At 39.4% G+C, this 19,126-nt stretch overlaps 1 protein-coding gene across 3 annotated transcripts in view; it reads left to right on the top strand.

The window, feature by feature from the left end:
* ppfia2 (PTPRF interacting protein alpha 2) overlaps positions 1-19,126 on the top strand; it is a 218,355-nt gene that overhangs the window by 185,687 nt on the left and 13,542 nt on the right. For all 3 annotated transcript variants that reach the window (XM_051691158.1, XM_051691157.1, XM_051691159.1), the window contains 8 exons: positions 3,514-3,754; positions 4,003-4,032; positions 6,503-6,630; positions 6,751-6,926; positions 7,325-7,418; positions 14,173-14,254; positions 14,661-14,861; positions 17,562-17,624. In XM_051691158.1, the coding sequence (XP_051547118.1) occupies positions 3,514-3,754; positions 4,003-4,032; positions 6,503-6,630; positions 6,751-6,926; positions 7,325-7,418; positions 14,173-14,254; positions 14,661-14,861; positions 17,562-17,624 (1,015 nt within the window). The remainder of the gene's footprint in view (positions 1-3,513; positions 3,755-4,002; positions 4,033-6,502; positions 6,631-6,750; positions 6,927-7,324; positions 7,419-14,172; positions 14,255-14,660; positions 14,862-17,561; positions 17,625-19,126) is intronic.

Below are 19,126 nucleotides of genomic sequence, written 5' to 3'. Positions count from 1 at the left end.
GTAACAGGCACAGACATTTGTCAGCAAGAGTCCAAATTGAATAAAATCCCATGTGCAGTTTATTTTGCAACAAAAAATCCCAACAATAACCATAAAACAAAAAATCAAATTTGGTCCATAACTGTAAACAAGCTGGAAATACAAGCCTGAGGACTCTTAATCTGTAAAGTCTGTGCTCCCAATAGGGGAAAGAAAACATGTAGTCTTTCAATCATCTAAAATGTATTACAATATAAACACTATATAGTAAGCATTGTCATATAGGCTAATAAATACTGTAAAACCGATAAATACTGTAAAATCGGTAAAACCGATATATCGGCTGACCCCTGTTATACATGTTCCTGGTCTCTTGTTCCTGGTGTGTGATCCACCAGTGCATGTTACAGTATTCCAAAGAAGATGCAAGTTTGTTTTCATAGCCTTTCATCAAAATATAATAACTCGCTCAGACTCTGTGCCGACTTTCCTTTTCATCTTATTTTTCAACCCCTTTCATCCAACCCCCTGTCAGATTTGTTTTGCTTTCCAATCAATTCCAGATGGATAAAATCATGCCCTGTCCTACATTTTCACTCAGAATATACTGTTTCACTCATAAATGCGGCACATCATGAAAGAAAAATGTGTTGCGGTTGCCATTTGTGTTTGATTTTAAAATGGCATTATTTAGATGTGCAGCTCCTGTAGGCTTATTTTCATCACTTGTAGGGCAGGAAGTGCTCTGGATGACAAATCTAACCAATATTTGTACGTTACTTTCTTAAACTCTTTTTAAAGTAGCAGCTTTAAAGCAAGGTTTTCAAAGGACGGGCGTTCATGATGTTATTTTCGGCTGTCTTGCGAGCTCCCGACCGATTTTTTTCTTTTTTTCTTGCATCACGTGAGAGGAATTACAAGCCAAGAGGTTTACGAGCAGCGAAGGACCTCCCGGCAATTTTTTTAAATGTCTAAAAAATGTGTCCGCTGTTGGCTTGAATTCATTAGGTGTGTGAGGTTGAACATGCCAATTTGGAGATCTACCTGAAGTTGACCAATCAGGAGAAGGTGTTACAACTCACATGATCAATTAAATGTTCATGAAGCTTTTAAAACTGTGTTTTTCCCATTTTATTCACGACCACATCTCTGAGAAGGATTCTACAAAAATGCCATGCTGCTCTCTGCCCTTCAAACCATCTGCTATACGGGTTGCGCTAGAAAACAATCTTTATTACTCTGATGGACAGAGTTTTAACATTTCCATCATGGTCTATTTTTATTTGTCATACTTGCATTCGTTTCAGTTCTAGGGCGACATTTAGGGGGGTATAGCATCTGTTATAATTGTATATACACACGATAATGGATATGTGATACATTTTTTCAACTCCCCAAGTGCGAGTCTGGTGACACCAAGGATAAAAGTTCTACCTGTCAATCAACCACTTGATTTTAAAACTTTGTTACATTGCGGCTTTAAAGCACAATGACAAGGACAAGACCTCACGGATCTTCTTCAGTATGTCTGCTATCAACATGCAAGCAGTGACAGTGTGACACAAATGAGAAGGACGTAGCCTACATCTAAAGCTGAATAATTCAGGTAGCCTACTCCACTAAACTAACTCAGAATTCTGCACTAAATGTCATGTTTGCGCTTAGATTAAATCCAAGTAACCGGCAGAAATGGTGCATGAATTGTCTGCACTTTTTAATCTTGTGCATTTTGTGCACTTTATTGTCATGCCGTAACTGGCAGCAACACACTGACATTATGATTGAAGTATGCAGACGTGAAATCACACAGCCTCCCTTCAAAATCTGAATCTGTCAAATGTTGGACAGCATTTGTAATGATTATCCATATTTTATTTTATTTAAATCGGCAGATGAGTTTTCAGATAATGCAGCCCCTGGCCATGCCAATCTTTTTTATTTCTAAATGGCAAGCTACAAGGAATTAAAGCAGTATCCTCCTCTGGCGAACATTAATGCAATTACTTAGAAATTAGCCAGGTTGTAAAGTTGTGTCGTGTATTACTGCATCTGTACAATTATCAGATAAACGGACTCGCAACATCTGCTTGGGCTCACGACCTCTCCAGTGTCAGAACTCGCACCGTGAACGCCCAGCCTAAAAACCTGCCTGAAGCCATAACCTCATGTCACAAAAACAGAATGTGGATTTTCTGAGACCCAGAGAGCATTAGTTTCCACAGACTGTATTTCCTGTTGGAGATTTCCCCCTCATAACGCAATAATCAAGTCATCAGGGCCGTGCCATTTATCTCTTTAGGTGCACACAGCTGGTGAAGACTGGCATCGGTAGAGCAATTTAAAACGGTCGGTGCGCTATCTGAGGCCTGACAAAGCATAGTGCCTTTTAAAAATCTTGCTTGTCTGACCTAAGCCACTGTGCTTAGACTGAAGATTGTGTCTTCACAGAGACGTTCACCTTGAGATGAACCCATTATATCACTGAATCTGCAAATAGATTACACTAAAAAATTGTAGTAACTTAAAGGAATATTTCACCCAAGAATGTATGTTTAAAATAATGTGCACTCACATTAGATAAAGACTAATGTCATATCAGTAGCATAATAAATGCTGTTTTGGTTTAAATGGAGCGCCTCACGGTTGATATCCTCTTTAGCGCACCCACCTCCCATGCCGGAGTCGCTGGTTCGAGTCCCGGTCGGAGTGGGTCTGGCAGGACCGGTAACAGTGGTGCCATGACCCATATGGGAGTGAGGTTTAGGGGAGTGAGTGTATCGGTAGCCAGCTGGTAGTTAGCTGTGCAGTGTGTAAACCTTACTCCCCTGGCCTCAAGAGGTGCACTAGCGACTGACGCTAGAGGCTGCGGCCTTTAGCCTCCTTGTTAGCGCACCCACCTCCCATGCCGGAGACGCTGGTTCGAGTCCCGGTCGGAATGGGTCTAGCAGGTCCAGTTACAGTGGTGCCATGACCCAGATGGGAGTGAGTGTATCGGTAGCTAGCTGGTAGGTAGCTGTGCAGTGTGTAAACCTCACTCCGCTGGCCTCAAGAGGTGCACTAGCGACTGACGCTAGAGGCTGCAGCCTTTAGCCTCCTTGTTAGCGCACCCACCTCCCATGCCAGAGATGCTGGTTCCAGTCCTGTTCGGAGCAGGTCGAGCAGGACCGGTTACAGTGGTGCCATGATCCAGATGGGAGTGAGGTTTAGGGGAGTGAGCGTATCGGTAGCTAGCTGGTAGTTAGCTGTGCAGTGTGTAAACCTCACTCCCCTGGCCTCAAGAGGCACACTAGCGACTGATGCTAGAGGCTGCAGCCTTTAGCCTCCAATGTTGGAGATGCCGGTTCAAATCCCATTCGGAATGGGTCGAGCTGGACCGGTTACAATTGCACGATGTGTATTTTCAATGTATTTGCTGGTTTTAGCTGGTTTTAACTCTTAAGCACTAAAATAATGTTGGTGTAAAGTTGCTGGCCAATGTGCCATGAGTTTAATGTCAGATAATGTCTTATTGATTCACACTCATGTTTTTTCCAGGTTGATCCAAGAAGAGAAGGAGTCAACAGAATTGAGGGCGGAGGAAATTGAGAACCGTGTGGCCAGCGTGAGTCTGGAGGGGCTTAACCTGGCGCGGGTGCACCATCCTGGAGCCTCCATCACTGCTTCGGCCACCGCTTCCTCCTTCGCCTCATCCTCACCTCCCAGCGGACACTCCACCCCCAAACTCACCCCCCGCAGCCCTGCCCGCGACATGGAGCGCATGGGGGTCATGACGCTGGTATATACTCTGCAAAACATCAATTTGTAACTTTTCAAAAAATGTTTTTACTTGTTTCTAGTAAAATGTCTAAACAAAAGAGTAGTTCATTTACAAAAGTTTTATTGTATTAGTCATTCAAGTACAATGGTAGTTAATACATTAACAGCTTTCTACATGAAAATATCTATTTGCTTTGAGTGCATCATGACTATCAGGTCCAGTAACAGGCGCCAACACACTTACATTCATTGTTTTCTGTTTTGCAGCCCAGTGACTTGCGGAAACACAGGCGAAAGGTACTTAATGTGCTCCAGTCACAAAAAAGCAAATTGACCCTTTGCTAAGCACCACCGATCTTGGCTACCACTGCTTGCTCTGACAAGCTTAAATGGAATTGAAAATATTCTTATGTGGGCTGAAATGAATGTGTATAGTATATTATATAACATTTCCATAGTCCTAACACAAAGTTTGCAACAATTACATCAATAATTTTGACATATTAATGTCTGTTTATCCCTGATTTGTAATTTTTCTTTTCTAAATTATTTCTTTAAAAGTTCACAATTAACAATTAATTTTGCCATACAGCACCAAAAAATGTCCACCACATTTTTATTTATTAATGTTTTATTTCATAAAAATAAATATTGACTTGTTGGGTGAATTTGAGCTTTCTGGGAAATTAAGTGTTCTTTTTACCTTGGTCCATAGATTAATTTAATTTAATTAAATAAAAAGTTTAATAAATTAACATACAATGAAGTAAACAAAGTTTTTATAGGTGCCATTTTATTTTTTTTACAAACATTTATTTATATCAACTAATGTTTCTGGAAATAGCCCATACATTATGTGTATGATAACATATATCTTACAAAAAAAATGAAATAGTAACACTATACAATAAGGTTGCATTTGTTAGCGTTAGTAAATGCATTAGATATAATGAACTAACAATGAACAATTTTTAAAACATTTATTAATCTTGGTTAATAATATATAATACATTTATGATTTTTTTCATTGTTAGTTCATGTTAATTCATAACACATTAACTAATGTTAACATAAACAAATTTCAATTTTAAAAATCTACTAGTAATAGTTGAAATTAACATTAACCAGGATTAATAAGTGATGTAAAAGTATTGTTTATTGTTAATTTGCGTTAACTAATGCGTTAACTAATGCTAACGGATACAACATTTCATTGTAAAGTGTTACCAAAGACATGGGCGCCTGCAGGATTTCATCTGAGGGTACACGCAGAAATCTGCCTTGTACAACCTTATGTCAAGGGGAGTCCGGGGGAATGCTCCCCCGGGATAAGTTTTTGCAAAAACAACACCAAAGCATTAAATTCTGGTGACTTTGAGAAATAATTTTTTTTTTCTTGAGTATGAGTAGCGTTCATGTAACTATTGGCTAAAGCATTTCTTCCAGTAACCGTAAAGAACAGACATGTTCTCGTGCTAAAAAAGCAAAACGCACCACAACGAATGGAGCAGAACGCAGGTGTCTCAAGACGTGTTTTTATCAGTTGAAGTTCTTTTTTCTCCCCAGTTTGGAATGCCCAATTTCCAATGCGCTCTAAGTCCTCATGGTGTCGTATTGACTCGCCTCAATCCGTGTGGTGGAGGATTGAGTCTGAAACCGTCAGTCCGCGTATCTTATTACGTGGCTCGTTGAGCGCGTTACCGCAGAGACGTAGCGCGCGTGGAGGCTTCACACTATTCTCCGCGGCATCCACGCACAACTCACCACGCGCCCCACCGAGAGTGAGAACCACATTATAGCGACTACGAGGAGGTTACCCCATGTGACTCTACCCTCCCTAGCAACCGGCCAATTGGTTGCTTAGGAAGCCTGACTTGAGTCACTCAGCACGCCCTGGATTCAAACTCGTGACTCCAGGGGTGGTAGTCAGCATCAGTACTCAATGAGCTACCCAGACCCCCCAGTTGAAGTTCTTTTTTTAACTTAAAGTGGCTTCTAAAAATGCAGCGCTCCCGTGAGAGATGTTAAAAACACAGTGAAACGTGACACAGTTGTCAAAAGACATCCATCTAGCGAATGTTTACATGGAAAACGATTGAAAAACAGCGTGAGTGGATGCAAAAACACGTTCAGTTTGAACAGCCCCTTGTTCATATGCCACAGCACTAGCTGACATTTCCTAAAGTTACCTTTACATACAATTTACTTGTAGGTAAATTTACACTGTATCCAGTGCTGTATTCGTAAATATCCCGATACTGTTTTACTGTGAGAGAAACCGCTCCAAATGATTCAGTGAGAGAGCGCTCTGAAAGAATTGTACTGAATCACGAATCGATTCAGACAGTTTTGTAAGCCCGTTTGGCCAATTCACTGAAAAGAACCACTCAAAAGAATTATCCATTCACAAATTGGTCATCGCTAGTTCTTTTAAACTGCCACGGGACACACTTCATGATTGGTGAAATATTCTGAGAGTAAATACTTCTCATGTCAGTTGGAGCGCTCATGGTATGCACAGTGCGTACGGCCGTACAGCTGCAGGCACCACTGACCAAAGAAATATATTACTAAAAACTAATCAGCAGTTATAGGAATTTTATGGAATTTCATTACATTCAATTCTACTTCTATAAATTCAAATTCTAAGTACATCTGTGCATTCTGTTTGCTACCACAATTCAAATTCAGGAATTTTATAGGCGTTCTCAGTTCAGTTCTGAATGTTGCACCTTTGAGGACACTATAGTGTTCTGTCCTTTCACAGATTGCAGCAGTGGACGAGGACGGCCGAGAGGACAAGGCCACCATTAAATGTGAGACATCTCCACCTCCCACACCTCGCCAAGTCCGCATGACACACACGCTCCCCGCCTCCTCGCACAACGATGCACGGTGAGACGACAAATGCACACAACAACAGTAATCAGACACATGCTGTGTACAAGCTCAACCCAATTGCCCTCTTTTAGCAGCTTTCATGTAGTTTATTTGTGTGTTTGTGTTTGTCTCCAGGCTGACTGCATTAGAGATAGAGGCCAGTGCTCTGAGCAGTGTAGCTAGCAGTCAGGACTCCCTCCACAAGCAGCCAAAGAAAAAAGGCATCAAGTCCTCCATTGGCAGACTGTTTGGGAAGAAAGAGAAGGCCAGACTGGGACAACTGGGGAAAGAGATGGTGGGACCAGGACAAGGTACAATACATACACACAGCTCTACACAGAAGGAACATTCTGGGTTCAATGCAGCCAAATCTCTATCCAAAACATTGGTGTGCATGCTGTTGATAACCACAGAAAATAGTTTTGCCACTCAGTTTGTAAAAACAAGCAAAAAATGACTGAAATCCACCGGCAATGGAAGTCTATGAGCGATTGTCATTATGTAACTGTCAACCTAGTCGAAAATTATTGTCCATGGTAAATGACGGCATGCCACAGATACTTGTCAGTATGACTTAGGTTGTATTTAGCCCATAACATTCTTTTAAAGATAAATACTGTATAATAGATACTGTATCTAGAGTTGAAAATATAGTACTAAGTACGATGAAACATCATTAGCTGATGGACTAATGAATCTTCTCCTGCAGCAGGGAATGTATCTGATCCTGAGCTTCTGGGTCAGGATATTGCAGTGGGAAAGCTGGGAACACAGGCGGAGAAAGATCGCAGACTAAAAAAGAAGTGAGTACTGAGTATTTTACAAACTATCTTTTATTTAAATATCCCAGACAATCTTCAAAGTAATACTTCCAGACCCCAAGTACATTTAAACACAAGGTAAATAATACTGACACAGAAGATCACGCGTATCATCCTCCTTCTCAAGCTAATAATCACACATATTTCCCAAGATGCTTCTCCTAGATCACACACCCCTCTCACAAACCAATAATACTTTACAAATAACCCCTCTAAATGCACTGTAGTGTCTTATGATAGCTCACCTGAAAGGAATTCATTCAAGCTACATTCACACAGCAGCAATATAGTGTTGTCAGTCTTGTTTCAGAGTGCTAAATACGATTCTGTTTATATAAAATTTGGGTTTGAAAAATACTAAGAACCGCATTCCCTAACTGAAGTGACTCCTGCATTGCAACCAAATTTTGGTTGGTATTTGCTCGACACCACAGTCGACAACCTGTCACGTCATTGAAATTGAAGTATGTATGACATATTACAGGTGTCGCTGCAATTCTGAAGTGAAATGTCCACTGTGTGGTGCGAAAACTGAGTTAAATTTTCAGCCAAACAGATCAGCCTTTAGGGTTTGATAGTTAATGCTCTATGGAGTTTTAAATCAACAAATCCAATCTCCCTACCCTAACCTGAAACCTAAACCTAAACCTAACAATAGTGTCATAAAAAGCAAACGTGACATGAAAAAAAGAATTGCTAAAGCAACCAGGTTATTTTGTGGCGCTTCAATGACTTTACCAGTAAAGCTACTGCACAATTGACCCTTCGCTAAGCCCCATCTTTTCTGATAAATCCAATCTTACCAACTGTTGCTGTCCACCGTTTCTTTGACAAGCACTTGCTTTTTTCCAATGAGAGTCTATGGGAGTAATTTGTGTTTAGAGTTGTTTTAAGTGGAATTTTGTAGAAATTATAAAAAAAATAAAATAATAAAAAAAAAACTTTGTTGCTGGCTCACTTGCAATAGTGACGCGAGGATACACAGATTGTTTTTTTCTCTATTTTTTTTATCTTTAAATATATTTTGAGAAGAGCATGCCATGGATTAAACTGTGGGCGGAGCTTAGCAAAGAATCAATTTCTGCAAATGTAGTTGGTTGTGTAGTGCAAACGTTAAAATGTATCGTCTTACAGTCATGCGCTATAGTAAGTGATTTGATGTCATATCATCAGCCATGTGTGAGGAACAGGATGAAACATAACAGTTTATGAAGTGTTCATTTGCCATCAAACTCGTTTTCGCATCTCTACTGTTCATTTCACCAGGAAACTGTTGTGATACGTACAACGAGCCACGTAAAAAAACATTTATCAAAAATGTAGGTATAGGAACATGTTTATGTGAGACTAGGTTTCAAAACATCTGGTAAGTGTTTTGCTGGATGAGGGGGAAAAAATTGAACTGGAAAAAGTTTTTGACCACTTGAATGTGAAAGAATGAAAGCAGTGGAAGTTTCCTGAAATTCTGAACAGTCTAGAATAAAAAAATCAATCCTTGAAGAAGCAGTACAAAGTATCTTTCACTATGGTTACAGGCATTACTCAAGCCTAACATGAGTAAGGTGAAGGTGACTGACTTAAGTTAACTGCTTATACAGACATTATTCAGTCTGTCATTCTGCTGTACTATGTACAGTGCAGGACCTGTTCATAAACACAGTTGCCATTTCCAAACACTAACTGTGTGAACATAGTCTTAGTTCCTACCGTATAGCCCAGTACTGTTAATGTAATGAGAAAGCCCTTTTACATTCCACTGATTTGCTATTATAACATGTATAATTTCAGTGCAATTAAGAATACAGGCCCATTTTCATACCTGTTTGCTTTAAGAAAACAGCCAGTTTTTGCCATGTGGTTTACTGTTTAAACAAAGACATTTTCAGAATTTCTAGGATTGCCATTTGTTTACTGAATGTTAACATTAGACCTATGCTATGCTCTTTATAGCAGGATTGGGAGCTTGTTGCATAATTGGATATGTTGATGCCCTTAAAGCATGTTGTTGAAGTGCTTGCTGTATCACATTTCTTTGACTCACTGCTATTGGTTGAATTTGACCGTTTCATGTCATTTGACTTGTGTTATTTTCATCCATTGTGGTGCCTTGTGAGGAGGACGACTCTTCACCGTCCCCATTGCATAGTCACCCTTTCTGCATGCTGTATGATAAAACTTTCCAAGACAAGTAGACCTGTTCAATTGTGACCAATAAGTCAACCTAAAACTTAAGTAGAATTCCCAGACTTAATCGTGTTTGTGCACGTCAAGCTAAGATGTTTGAAAAAGTCTACATACAGTATGCTCAATAACAAACATTTAATTTTGTCTCCCATCGCTTTCTCTCTCTCTCTCTCTCTCTCTCTCTCTTTCTCCTCATCTGAATCTGTATCAGCGGGTAAGTTTAGTTTGTGTTGCTGAGACTTTGATGCATTATCCACTGTCGACGCTCTGTCCATGTCTGTCGTCCATGTTCCTAAAGTGTGTGTCTATCTTCAGGGGGGTCCGACGCATTTCCTCTATGTCCATCTTGAGACCCCCGCCTCTGCCTTCTTTTTCATTTGATTGTAAATGTGATTTTCCCCTCTGCAGTACTATAGATGATGCATTTCTGCCTGGAGAGAAAACGTGTGCCTTTATAACAACCTGTTCTTGATCTGCCACTCCGAGGCCTTTCTCCTCTTGTGTATTTATGTGTGTGCGCGTGTGCATTGTGTGCTGTGCTCAATAACCAGGTCTAATCTCTGGTTATGGACTGTCAACTCATTGATTACTTCCCTGCTCTCCTTTTCTTTTACTTTTCATAACTCTTTCTCTCCCTCCCCAGCTACAAGTATGTTCAAAGGAAGTCACTCATATACTCATAGACAACCTGAACATATTCAATCCAACATGTAACGATAATGAGAGTAACAACATCACCACCATGAAGGCCTTATTGTCTTTACAGCACTTGAAATTGCCTTTAAGTTCATCTGCGGCTGAATGGTCTGCTAACTTGTGCTGGAGCCAAAGCTCATTCTGGCCCTTTTACATGTGTGAACCACTACTCTGCATAGACAACATTATGACTATTGGCACAAAGTCTGGTTTGCTTTTTAAGCTTGTTTCAGTCAGGACCACTTTTGCCAAATGAACACTTATGGACATATAGACAATTTGAAGAGCAAATCTGTTGGTGTTGGCAGTATGGTTCTGTTCTGGGCAAACTCCACACCCATCACTGCAGTCATGAGCAGAGAGAGCAGCAAATCAAACCTCCCCAGGGGTATCAGAACAGATCCATCAGAATTACAATACAACATGGTACAATTATTGCACTTTTTTTCTGACAGTGCAGCATGGCACAATTTTTCACTTATGTGAAATAGATTGCAAGCTTGACTAATGTGACCTGCCTGAACGAACATATTATTATAATGAAATACATAAAATAGATAGTCTAAATGGATGAATAGATTAAATAGTAAGCAAATAAAGTTATTTGTGTGGACTAGTTGGACAAGCTGGTAACAACAAGTTTGGCATGATTGATGCAGACAACTGTATAAATTAATATTAGAAAGAGAAGAAAAAAGTAATTAACTTGCTGCCGTGCATAAAAATCGTCCGTATATATTTGCTCATCATCCTAAATTTATTTGCAGATGCTTTTCTCCTCTTCTCCTCTTCCTCTCTGACACCCAGAGGCACTCTCACCAGCACTACAAGTTGTGTAGCACCACACCTGCAGCATTGCTGTCACCACAAGAGCAGACCTCCGTATTATTGGTGAATGTCCATAAAGGGCATCTTCTAAACGTCTCCTTATTTTGCACTCCGCTATAACACGGAATAATATTCAATGAATGCTTTTAATTAGCAGGATCAACACACAGGGCCTCCACTGTCTTCACTAATCCCGGAAGCTTTTATATCGATTTTGAAAACGAAATATTACAAATGCACACCTGATTATGGAAGCAGATTGTGTAAAAGAAAAAGATCGTTCTGCACAAAATTTTTGTAAAAACAATAATATGCAGTTAAGTAGTTCGAATATTTAATAAGGTAGATTACAAATTGGTAAATTATTGCACAAATATAATGAAGTTACAATGATGAGCAGCACTATATCGTCACATTTCAGCACCGTCACATGGACAGCAACTCTCTTAATTAGCACTTAAAGCCTGTCCTTGCATGTTCATGTTAAGTGCAGCTTTGGGAAACGTACGTAAAAAATAACGAACGTTCATAAAATTGCTAGTTGAAAATGCTCTTAACTGCTAAGATCGATTGTTATTGGGAAACGCAGCCCTGAGTGGATAAAAAAAAACCTTACTCAGTTAATTTGACTGTAGTGTTTTGTGATAGGGATGCATCGATAAGATATCAGGATCGGTATCGGCTTAGAAACTGACATTTGTAGGCGGATCAGGTATCGGTCCGACGGGCCCGATTCAAATCCGATACTGTGTTAGTCATGTTCATTACTGTCAAGCTCCCACAGTTACATAAAGAACCATTATAACGCCATTAAAATAGTTCATATGACTCGTGCATTTTATTCAAAGCCACTTGAAGACATGCAATAGCTTTGGGAATCGCAAAAGGCTGTGTCTTATAAGTCAGTATGCATATGCTGCTACTTTATCCAGTAGAATAGTTAACAACAATAAAGCTTTTTTTTTTTTTAATAGGCTGTAAAGATATTTTAAGTAAATAAGTAAAGATATTCGAAACTGATTATGCACAAAAACAACACTGGTATCGGATCGGTATCGACCGATACTGAGATTTTAGATATCGGTATCGGATCGAAAGAGGGAAAAATGGTATTGGAGCATCCCTAGTTTGTGATCGGCTGAAGAAATCGCAAAATTAAAAATAATTCAGATAATCAAAATACATTACATTATTGTAGCAGGATGTTCAGCATTGATTAGGAAAATACAAAATGTGGCTTTAGAAAGAAACATATTGTTTATTTCCATACCACTGACCATATCATAGCCTAGAGTCCACAGCAATCTATTTTGCAATTTAGTTCGTCAATTAGTCTGAGGTAGACTTATGATAAGGGCTTTTCTAAGGATGCGTCAATGTACATATTTGTCAGACGGACGCTTTTGGAGGGTCTCACTTTGGTTGGTGCATCATAAACGCAGCGTTTTAGGCTGCTGTCAAGTTGAGCATAGTTTGAAACTTGGAAAAAACACCGCTTTTTTTAATAAATGGAAACCATTGCTTCATAAGTATTGGTTAATCATATGACTTTCCTGAATATCAAAATGAAAACACTTTGTAAACTATCTTCATTTGATTGTTAGCCCACTGAAAAATGCACAAAATGCAGCAAATTAATGGTGGCATTATGCCATGTTACAATTGACCCAACGAGTCAGTATGCGCTAACATAGCTTTGTTAAATTGAAACCCCGCTCATAAGCGTAATCAAATGTATTTATTTTGTCTCTATAATCAATGTCTCTAAAACTTATCGTATTGTGACGTACTTGCCGATACCCAGCGTTAACATAGTTACACCGTTATTCGAATCTCGAGTCAGTGGACATGTGATCCCCTGGTTGAACACTGGCTCCAGCATGGCACCGTTTCGGCCGAAAAGTTTGCGTTTTTGTGAGTTATAGGATTAGTTTGTCCAGACAGAACTGTAGTCAACTGTAGCATGTGTTAAACTGTGCACAACAGTTCATCAACGTGTCCTTAGTTCAGCCTGCAAACATGTGGATGATGAAGCTGCTCTCTGAGGGAGGAACATCCAACACTGTCTCTGCCTTAAAGTCCACCACAACATTCATCTACCATAAAATATTCAGTGTAGCAAAAATGGACTTGAAATTACAAGACGGTTCAATACATTTTTCAGACTGTAACATGGAAGATGATGGATCCTTGTTTTTTCTCTCTTGCTTTTTGACATTCTGACATTAGGAAAGATTTGTTGGAACATTGTGGAGGACAGTCTAAGTTACAAGTCTTGTAGTACTTGTAAAGTTGCTAAATGAAAAGGAGGCAACCTTGTTTGACAATTGTTTGATCAGAGTTTATTATAGCATTCTTGTCTAAAAGCACAAATATTTATCAAGAAAAACACAGAGGATCAAAAGAGAATGAATTTCTGTTTTCCCTTGATAAGACGCAGTTTTCAGTGTCCTGAAGCTCTGAACACAATCTCAGTTTTAAAGGTGGTGATCAAGGCACAGCAAGGACATGTCACAATGTCTTTATCTAAAAAAAACAGGAACTTTCTGTTAGCTTAAGTCTCAGCATGATTTTCTTCTCCCTTAGTTTCTTTTCTTTGTTTTATCCCACCCCAAACCTCGTCTTTGATTCGAAACCGGAAACCCTGACTGAGAGTGAGACGAGACTGACTCTTAAATTAAATTTTGAAGAGATGTCACTTCAAACAGTGCAGTATGTTACTTTTAGCATTGCTTATTTACAGAGACTACATGGCAAAGTTCTTTAAAAGACATGCATTCATCATGTAGCACACTGATTAGGAAGCAGCATCGAATAAAATGTGATGCATTAGGTTACATGTTGCTCTGGTGATAAACAGATATTGGCCGTTAAAGGACAGGAAACCTGGCAGAAACAGATAATAATGCATCTCACTTTCTATCTCTACATCTCTCTCTGTCTGTTCAGTTGATTATTTCTTAAGGGGTCTGATTCTGTACTTTCTACTCATCTACATTACTTTCTGTCTTTCCCTGTCTCTCTTTAGGCACGAGTTGTTGGAAGAAGCCAGAAGAAAGGGGTTACCCTTCGCTCAGTGGGACGGTCCTACGGTTGTTGTGTGGTTGGAGGTGGGCGGCATTCACTTGCCCCAAAGCAAATTTAACAGTTTCTGTTCCCATATACTGTATGATGTATATTTGCAATGTGAGAGACGTGAACTCGATGTCTCTTCCATGTTAATCAGAGTTAGTTAGGGGTGGAAGTATCTGTTGGGCGACCAGTGGCAGGCGAGAATGAGTGTTCTGGAAACCTGTTTGAAAAGAGTCATTATTTTTGTGATGCTAGTGGTGAAGAAATTACAAACCTCATCATTAAAACATCAAAACATCCTTTGGCTATATGAGGCAATGCTGTGACCTAGTGGTGGAGCTAGGAATTTATCTATTGCACATTTGGACATGTTTAAGAACATTTCTGTACTTTTTATGTGTACATGTTGAAAAATTGCTACTGCGTTTTTGTTTGTGTCTGTAGCTGTGGCTGGGCATGCCAGCATGGTATGTGGCAGCATGTCGTGCCAACGTGAAAAGCGGTGCTATTATGTCAGCCCTGTCGGACACTGAGATCCAGAGAGAGATCGGCATCAGTAACCCGCTGCACCGCCTCAAACTACGCCTGGCCATACAGGAGATGGTCTCACTCACCAGCCCCTCAGCACCCCCTACATCTAGAACCGTGAGTACACGCACACACACTGTATACCACTACTTTGTCACTACGTTTTCTTTTCCATAACATACATTTTATAAAATGAGTTTACAAAATTGTTGAATTTGAATTTCCAGTATTGTTTACTGGTTTCTAATGTGCAGCAGAACCCAAAACTTCCCATTATTTCATCTTATGGCACTTTGTTTTTCACATTCTTAATATATATATATATTTATGACTTTAATAACAATGTCCAACAGTATACATACAGTATATGCATCTCAGGATATTTATGTAGTTTTTTTGTCATTTCTTCTGAAAGTCATGATAATTCCTTCCAGTGTTAGTCCCAGCACATCTCAAATTCTGTATTGTGTTAAATAGAATTCCGTGGTGAAAATGACGTGGATGGAACTGAATTTTGTTTACATTATTGATATTATTTTTGAAACCACCTTTGTCTTGCTAATTTTGCCTTCTGGAAGGCTAATTTTATAGCTAGCATTTTATATAGTTACACATAATTAAATAACATTTTCACACTTATTGTGTAATTTGTCAAAATTAGATCTTGATTAAAAATTTTGATATTTGCCATGATTTTTCTTTGTTTTCTTTAGACATCGCTTGTCTCTTATTGCATCTCAAGCATGCTCTTCACTAGCTGGGTTTCCATCCACATATTTATTTATTTGCGCATTTGGGGATATTGCATAAAAACTAGGGCTGTAACGATACGCGAACCACAACCGAAATCGCAATACAATCATCCTCCCTTGAGAAGACCGAACTGCGACACATGCCCCTCTCCAACCCCAGCAGCCTGCCATCAGTTACAGATGCAGCCCCTTGAGCTCTTTACACACACTACAATAAAATTAGGGTGACCATACGTCCTCTTTTTCTGACCTTAAAAAAGCGTCCGGCCGGGATTTCTAAGTTTGTGAAAATGTCCGGGATTCGGGTTTAGTTGCATTATGATGTGCATCTGGTCTAATACTTCATTGTGTGTGCGTGCATATTTGCATTGCTTTAACACCTCTTTGTAAGTCCCGCCTTCTCGCACACCAATTGGTCGATTATAAGAGGCTTGCAGCAACTATTGGCCAAATTCCTGCCTGTCAATCTCTCCGTGAACATGCAAAGCGCTGTTGTGTTCGGCATCAAACAGTTGCTTGACAGTAGCAGCAAATGACAGCTGAGTGGAAACAATGCCCAAACAAAAGTGCAAATTTACAGAAGATTTGCACAAAAAATTCCCATGCTTTCGTCCAGGTCGAGATCCGTGGGAAGCAGAATGTATGACATGTAATGCTGGCACTTATGTGTCAGTTGCTTATAAAGGTGCAAGTGATTTAGAAGCACACATTAACTCTGCGAAGCATAAAGGGTCAGCAAAAGGTGAAAGTTCATCAGGTAAATTAACGGACTACTTTTTTGCGACCAGGTAAAATTGTTATCACATTGCTTCATTTTCCATGGCCATTCAAAATAATAGTAAAAGTAATTGAAGGTACACTCATGGCATCAAATATTTTATTTTAGTACATGGTCATTCAAAAGAATGTTGGACATTTTTATTTCTTTATTTATATATATTTATGTTATGCTAATAGTGTCTTTTTCACTGTATTAAAGTTTGCATTCATAGTAACACTGTTTTGAACCCTATTATTCCACCCCACCCCAATCCCCCCCCCAAAAATAATCAAAACACATATCGAGGTATGAACCGAACAGTGGCTCAAAAATCGAGGTGTGAACCAAACTGAGGATTTTGTGTATCGTTACAGCCCTAATAAAAACTGCTGGATGGAAAAACTAAGATGCAAATTAAAACTCCAAAATGCACATAAAAAAACATATGCGCTTGCTTGAGGTGGATACACCTTTATTCAGTAAGAAGAAGTAAGCATAAACTATGATAGAAACACATGTACAGAATAAAGTCCTTCTCAATTTAATATCAGATGTGCATCATAAAAAGTCATGTGACTCAATCATTTGTTCATAACTGGACTTGCATCTGAAATGTTGCTCTGGATTATCATAGTTTTAAACATGTATAAGAAATGGGATCAGATAAGACCCAGAAAGTTGTGGTCTGGGTCAAATCTATACATAAAAGGCATTAAAAAATTATGAAGGCCTGGTAAAATGTTTCCTTTCAGTTTTAATGAAACCTTTATAAAACAAAAAGAGAAAAGTTTAAGACAAATCAACCTCAGGGACATGAAAGTGCTTAAAGTTGAAGCATGGCTTTGAAAACAAATCCCATCCAAACATTCTCAGATTCATCCATTTTTAATCCATCTGCAGCATTACGATTTCCCGTTGCCATGGTAATGTGTGTTTGGCATTCGCTGTGACAGCTGAGCCGTGATGATATTGTGTAATCACATTTTCACAGACTGACACATCCACATCCCAGCAGTCCAACGAACTGTATTATCAAAGTTCTTGTTTTTCATTTACTCAGCAGTCATTCTACTAACTACATCAGCTCATTTAGCATGTTGCAATGGCGTTTTCCCCAGCAGCATTTCCTGTCCTGTGAATAGGATTGATGCTCTGTGTGTTGTGCTGTCTCAGGCCTTTGCCTCAGTGGGCGGGTCTTACTACTGATCTGACTGTGATGCTGTAACACTATTGGCTTACAGTGCTGCTGCTCTTCTTCTTTAACACTGCTTGCCCTTCCTGTTGGATTTGCTGCCGCCCATGTAGCCGTCAGGTAACGTGTGGGTAACCCATGAGGAAATGGAGACCCTTGCTGCCCCCTCCAAAACGGTCAGTCACCATGTCCTTCTCCACTTTGTTTTCATAACAGTGGCTGTGTCTCATTGCACTCCCTAGTTCTCAGTGACGTGAATCAGTATATCATGGACTCGATTTAAGGCATTAGCAAGGGCCTTGGTCCACTTTGGGTCACTGATGACAAAGACCATGTCCACACTAATATACACTGGCAGCCAAAAGTTTGGAATAATGTACAGATTTTGCTCTTATGGAAAGAAATTTTTACTTTTATTCACCAGAGTAGCATTCAACTGATCACAATGTGTAGTCAGGACATTAATAACGTGAAGAATTACTATTACAATTTGAAAAAAAAAAAAAATGTTCAGAACTTTTTAAACTTCTTCAAAGAGTTCTCATCAAAAAATCCTCCATGTGCTGCAATGACAGCTTTGCAGATCTTTGGCATTCTAGCTGTAAGTTTGTCCAGATTCTCAGGTGACCTTTCACCCCACACTTCCTGTAGCACTTGCCATAGATGTGGCTGTCTTGTCGGGCACTTCTCACGCACCTTACAGTCTAGCTGATCCCACAAAATCTCAATGGGGTTAAGATCCATAACACTCTTTTCCAATTTTCTGTTGTCCAATGTCTGTTTCTTTGCCCACTCTAACATTTTCTTTTTGTTTTTCTGTTTCAAAAGTGTATTTTTCTTTGCAATTCTTCCCATAAGGCCTGCACCCCTGAGTCTTCTCTTTACTGTTGTACATGAAACTGGTGTTGAGCGAGTAGAATTCAATGAAGCTGTCAGCTGAGGTCATGTGAGGTGTCTATTTTTCAAACTAGAGACTCTGATGTACTTATCCTCTTGTTTAGTTGTACATCTGGCCTTCCACATCTCTTTCTGTCCTTGTTAGAGCCAGTTGTCCTTTGTCTTTGAAGACTGTTAGTGTACACCTTTGTATGAAATCTTCAGTTTTTGGCAATTTCAAGCATTGTATAGCCTTCATTCCTCAAAACAATGATTGACTGCCGAGTTTCTAGAGAAAGCTGTTTCTTTTTTGCCATTTTTGACCTAATATTGACCTTAAGACATGCCAGTCTATTGCATGATGTGGCAACTCAAAAACAAACACAAAGACAATGTTAAGCTTCATTTAATGAACCAAATAGCTTTCAGCTGTGTTTGATATAATGGCAAGTGATTTTCTAGAACCAAATTAGCAATTTATCATGATTACTCAAGGATAAGGTGTTGGAGTGATGGCTGCTGGAAATGGGGCCTGTCTAGATTTGATCAAAAATGACTTTTTTGTTTTTTTAAATAGTGCTGTTTTTTACATCAGTAATGTCCTGACTATACTTTGTGATCAGCTGAATGCCACTTTGGTGAATTAAAGTACCGATTTCCTTCCGAAACAGCAAAATCTGTACATTATTCCAAACTTCTGGCCGCCAGTGTATTTTCATTTGAAAATGAATTGATTGTGTTTTCGCCTCTCATCCACACTGTAACAGAGTTTTGCTCCACTGAAAGTGGAAATTTCATGCTG

The sequence above is a fragment of the Myxocyprinus asiaticus genome, chromosome 47, assembly GCF_019703515.2.
Source record: "Myxocyprinus asiaticus isolate MX2 ecotype Aquarium Trade chromosome 47, UBuf_Myxa_2, whole genome shotgun sequence".
In the NCBI taxonomy this organism is placed as follows: domain Eukaryota; kingdom Metazoa; phylum Chordata; class Actinopteri; order Cypriniformes; family Catostomidae; genus Myxocyprinus; species Myxocyprinus asiaticus.
Note: the sequence above shows the minus strand (reverse complement) of the source record. Positions and strands in the feature narration are given on the sequence as shown.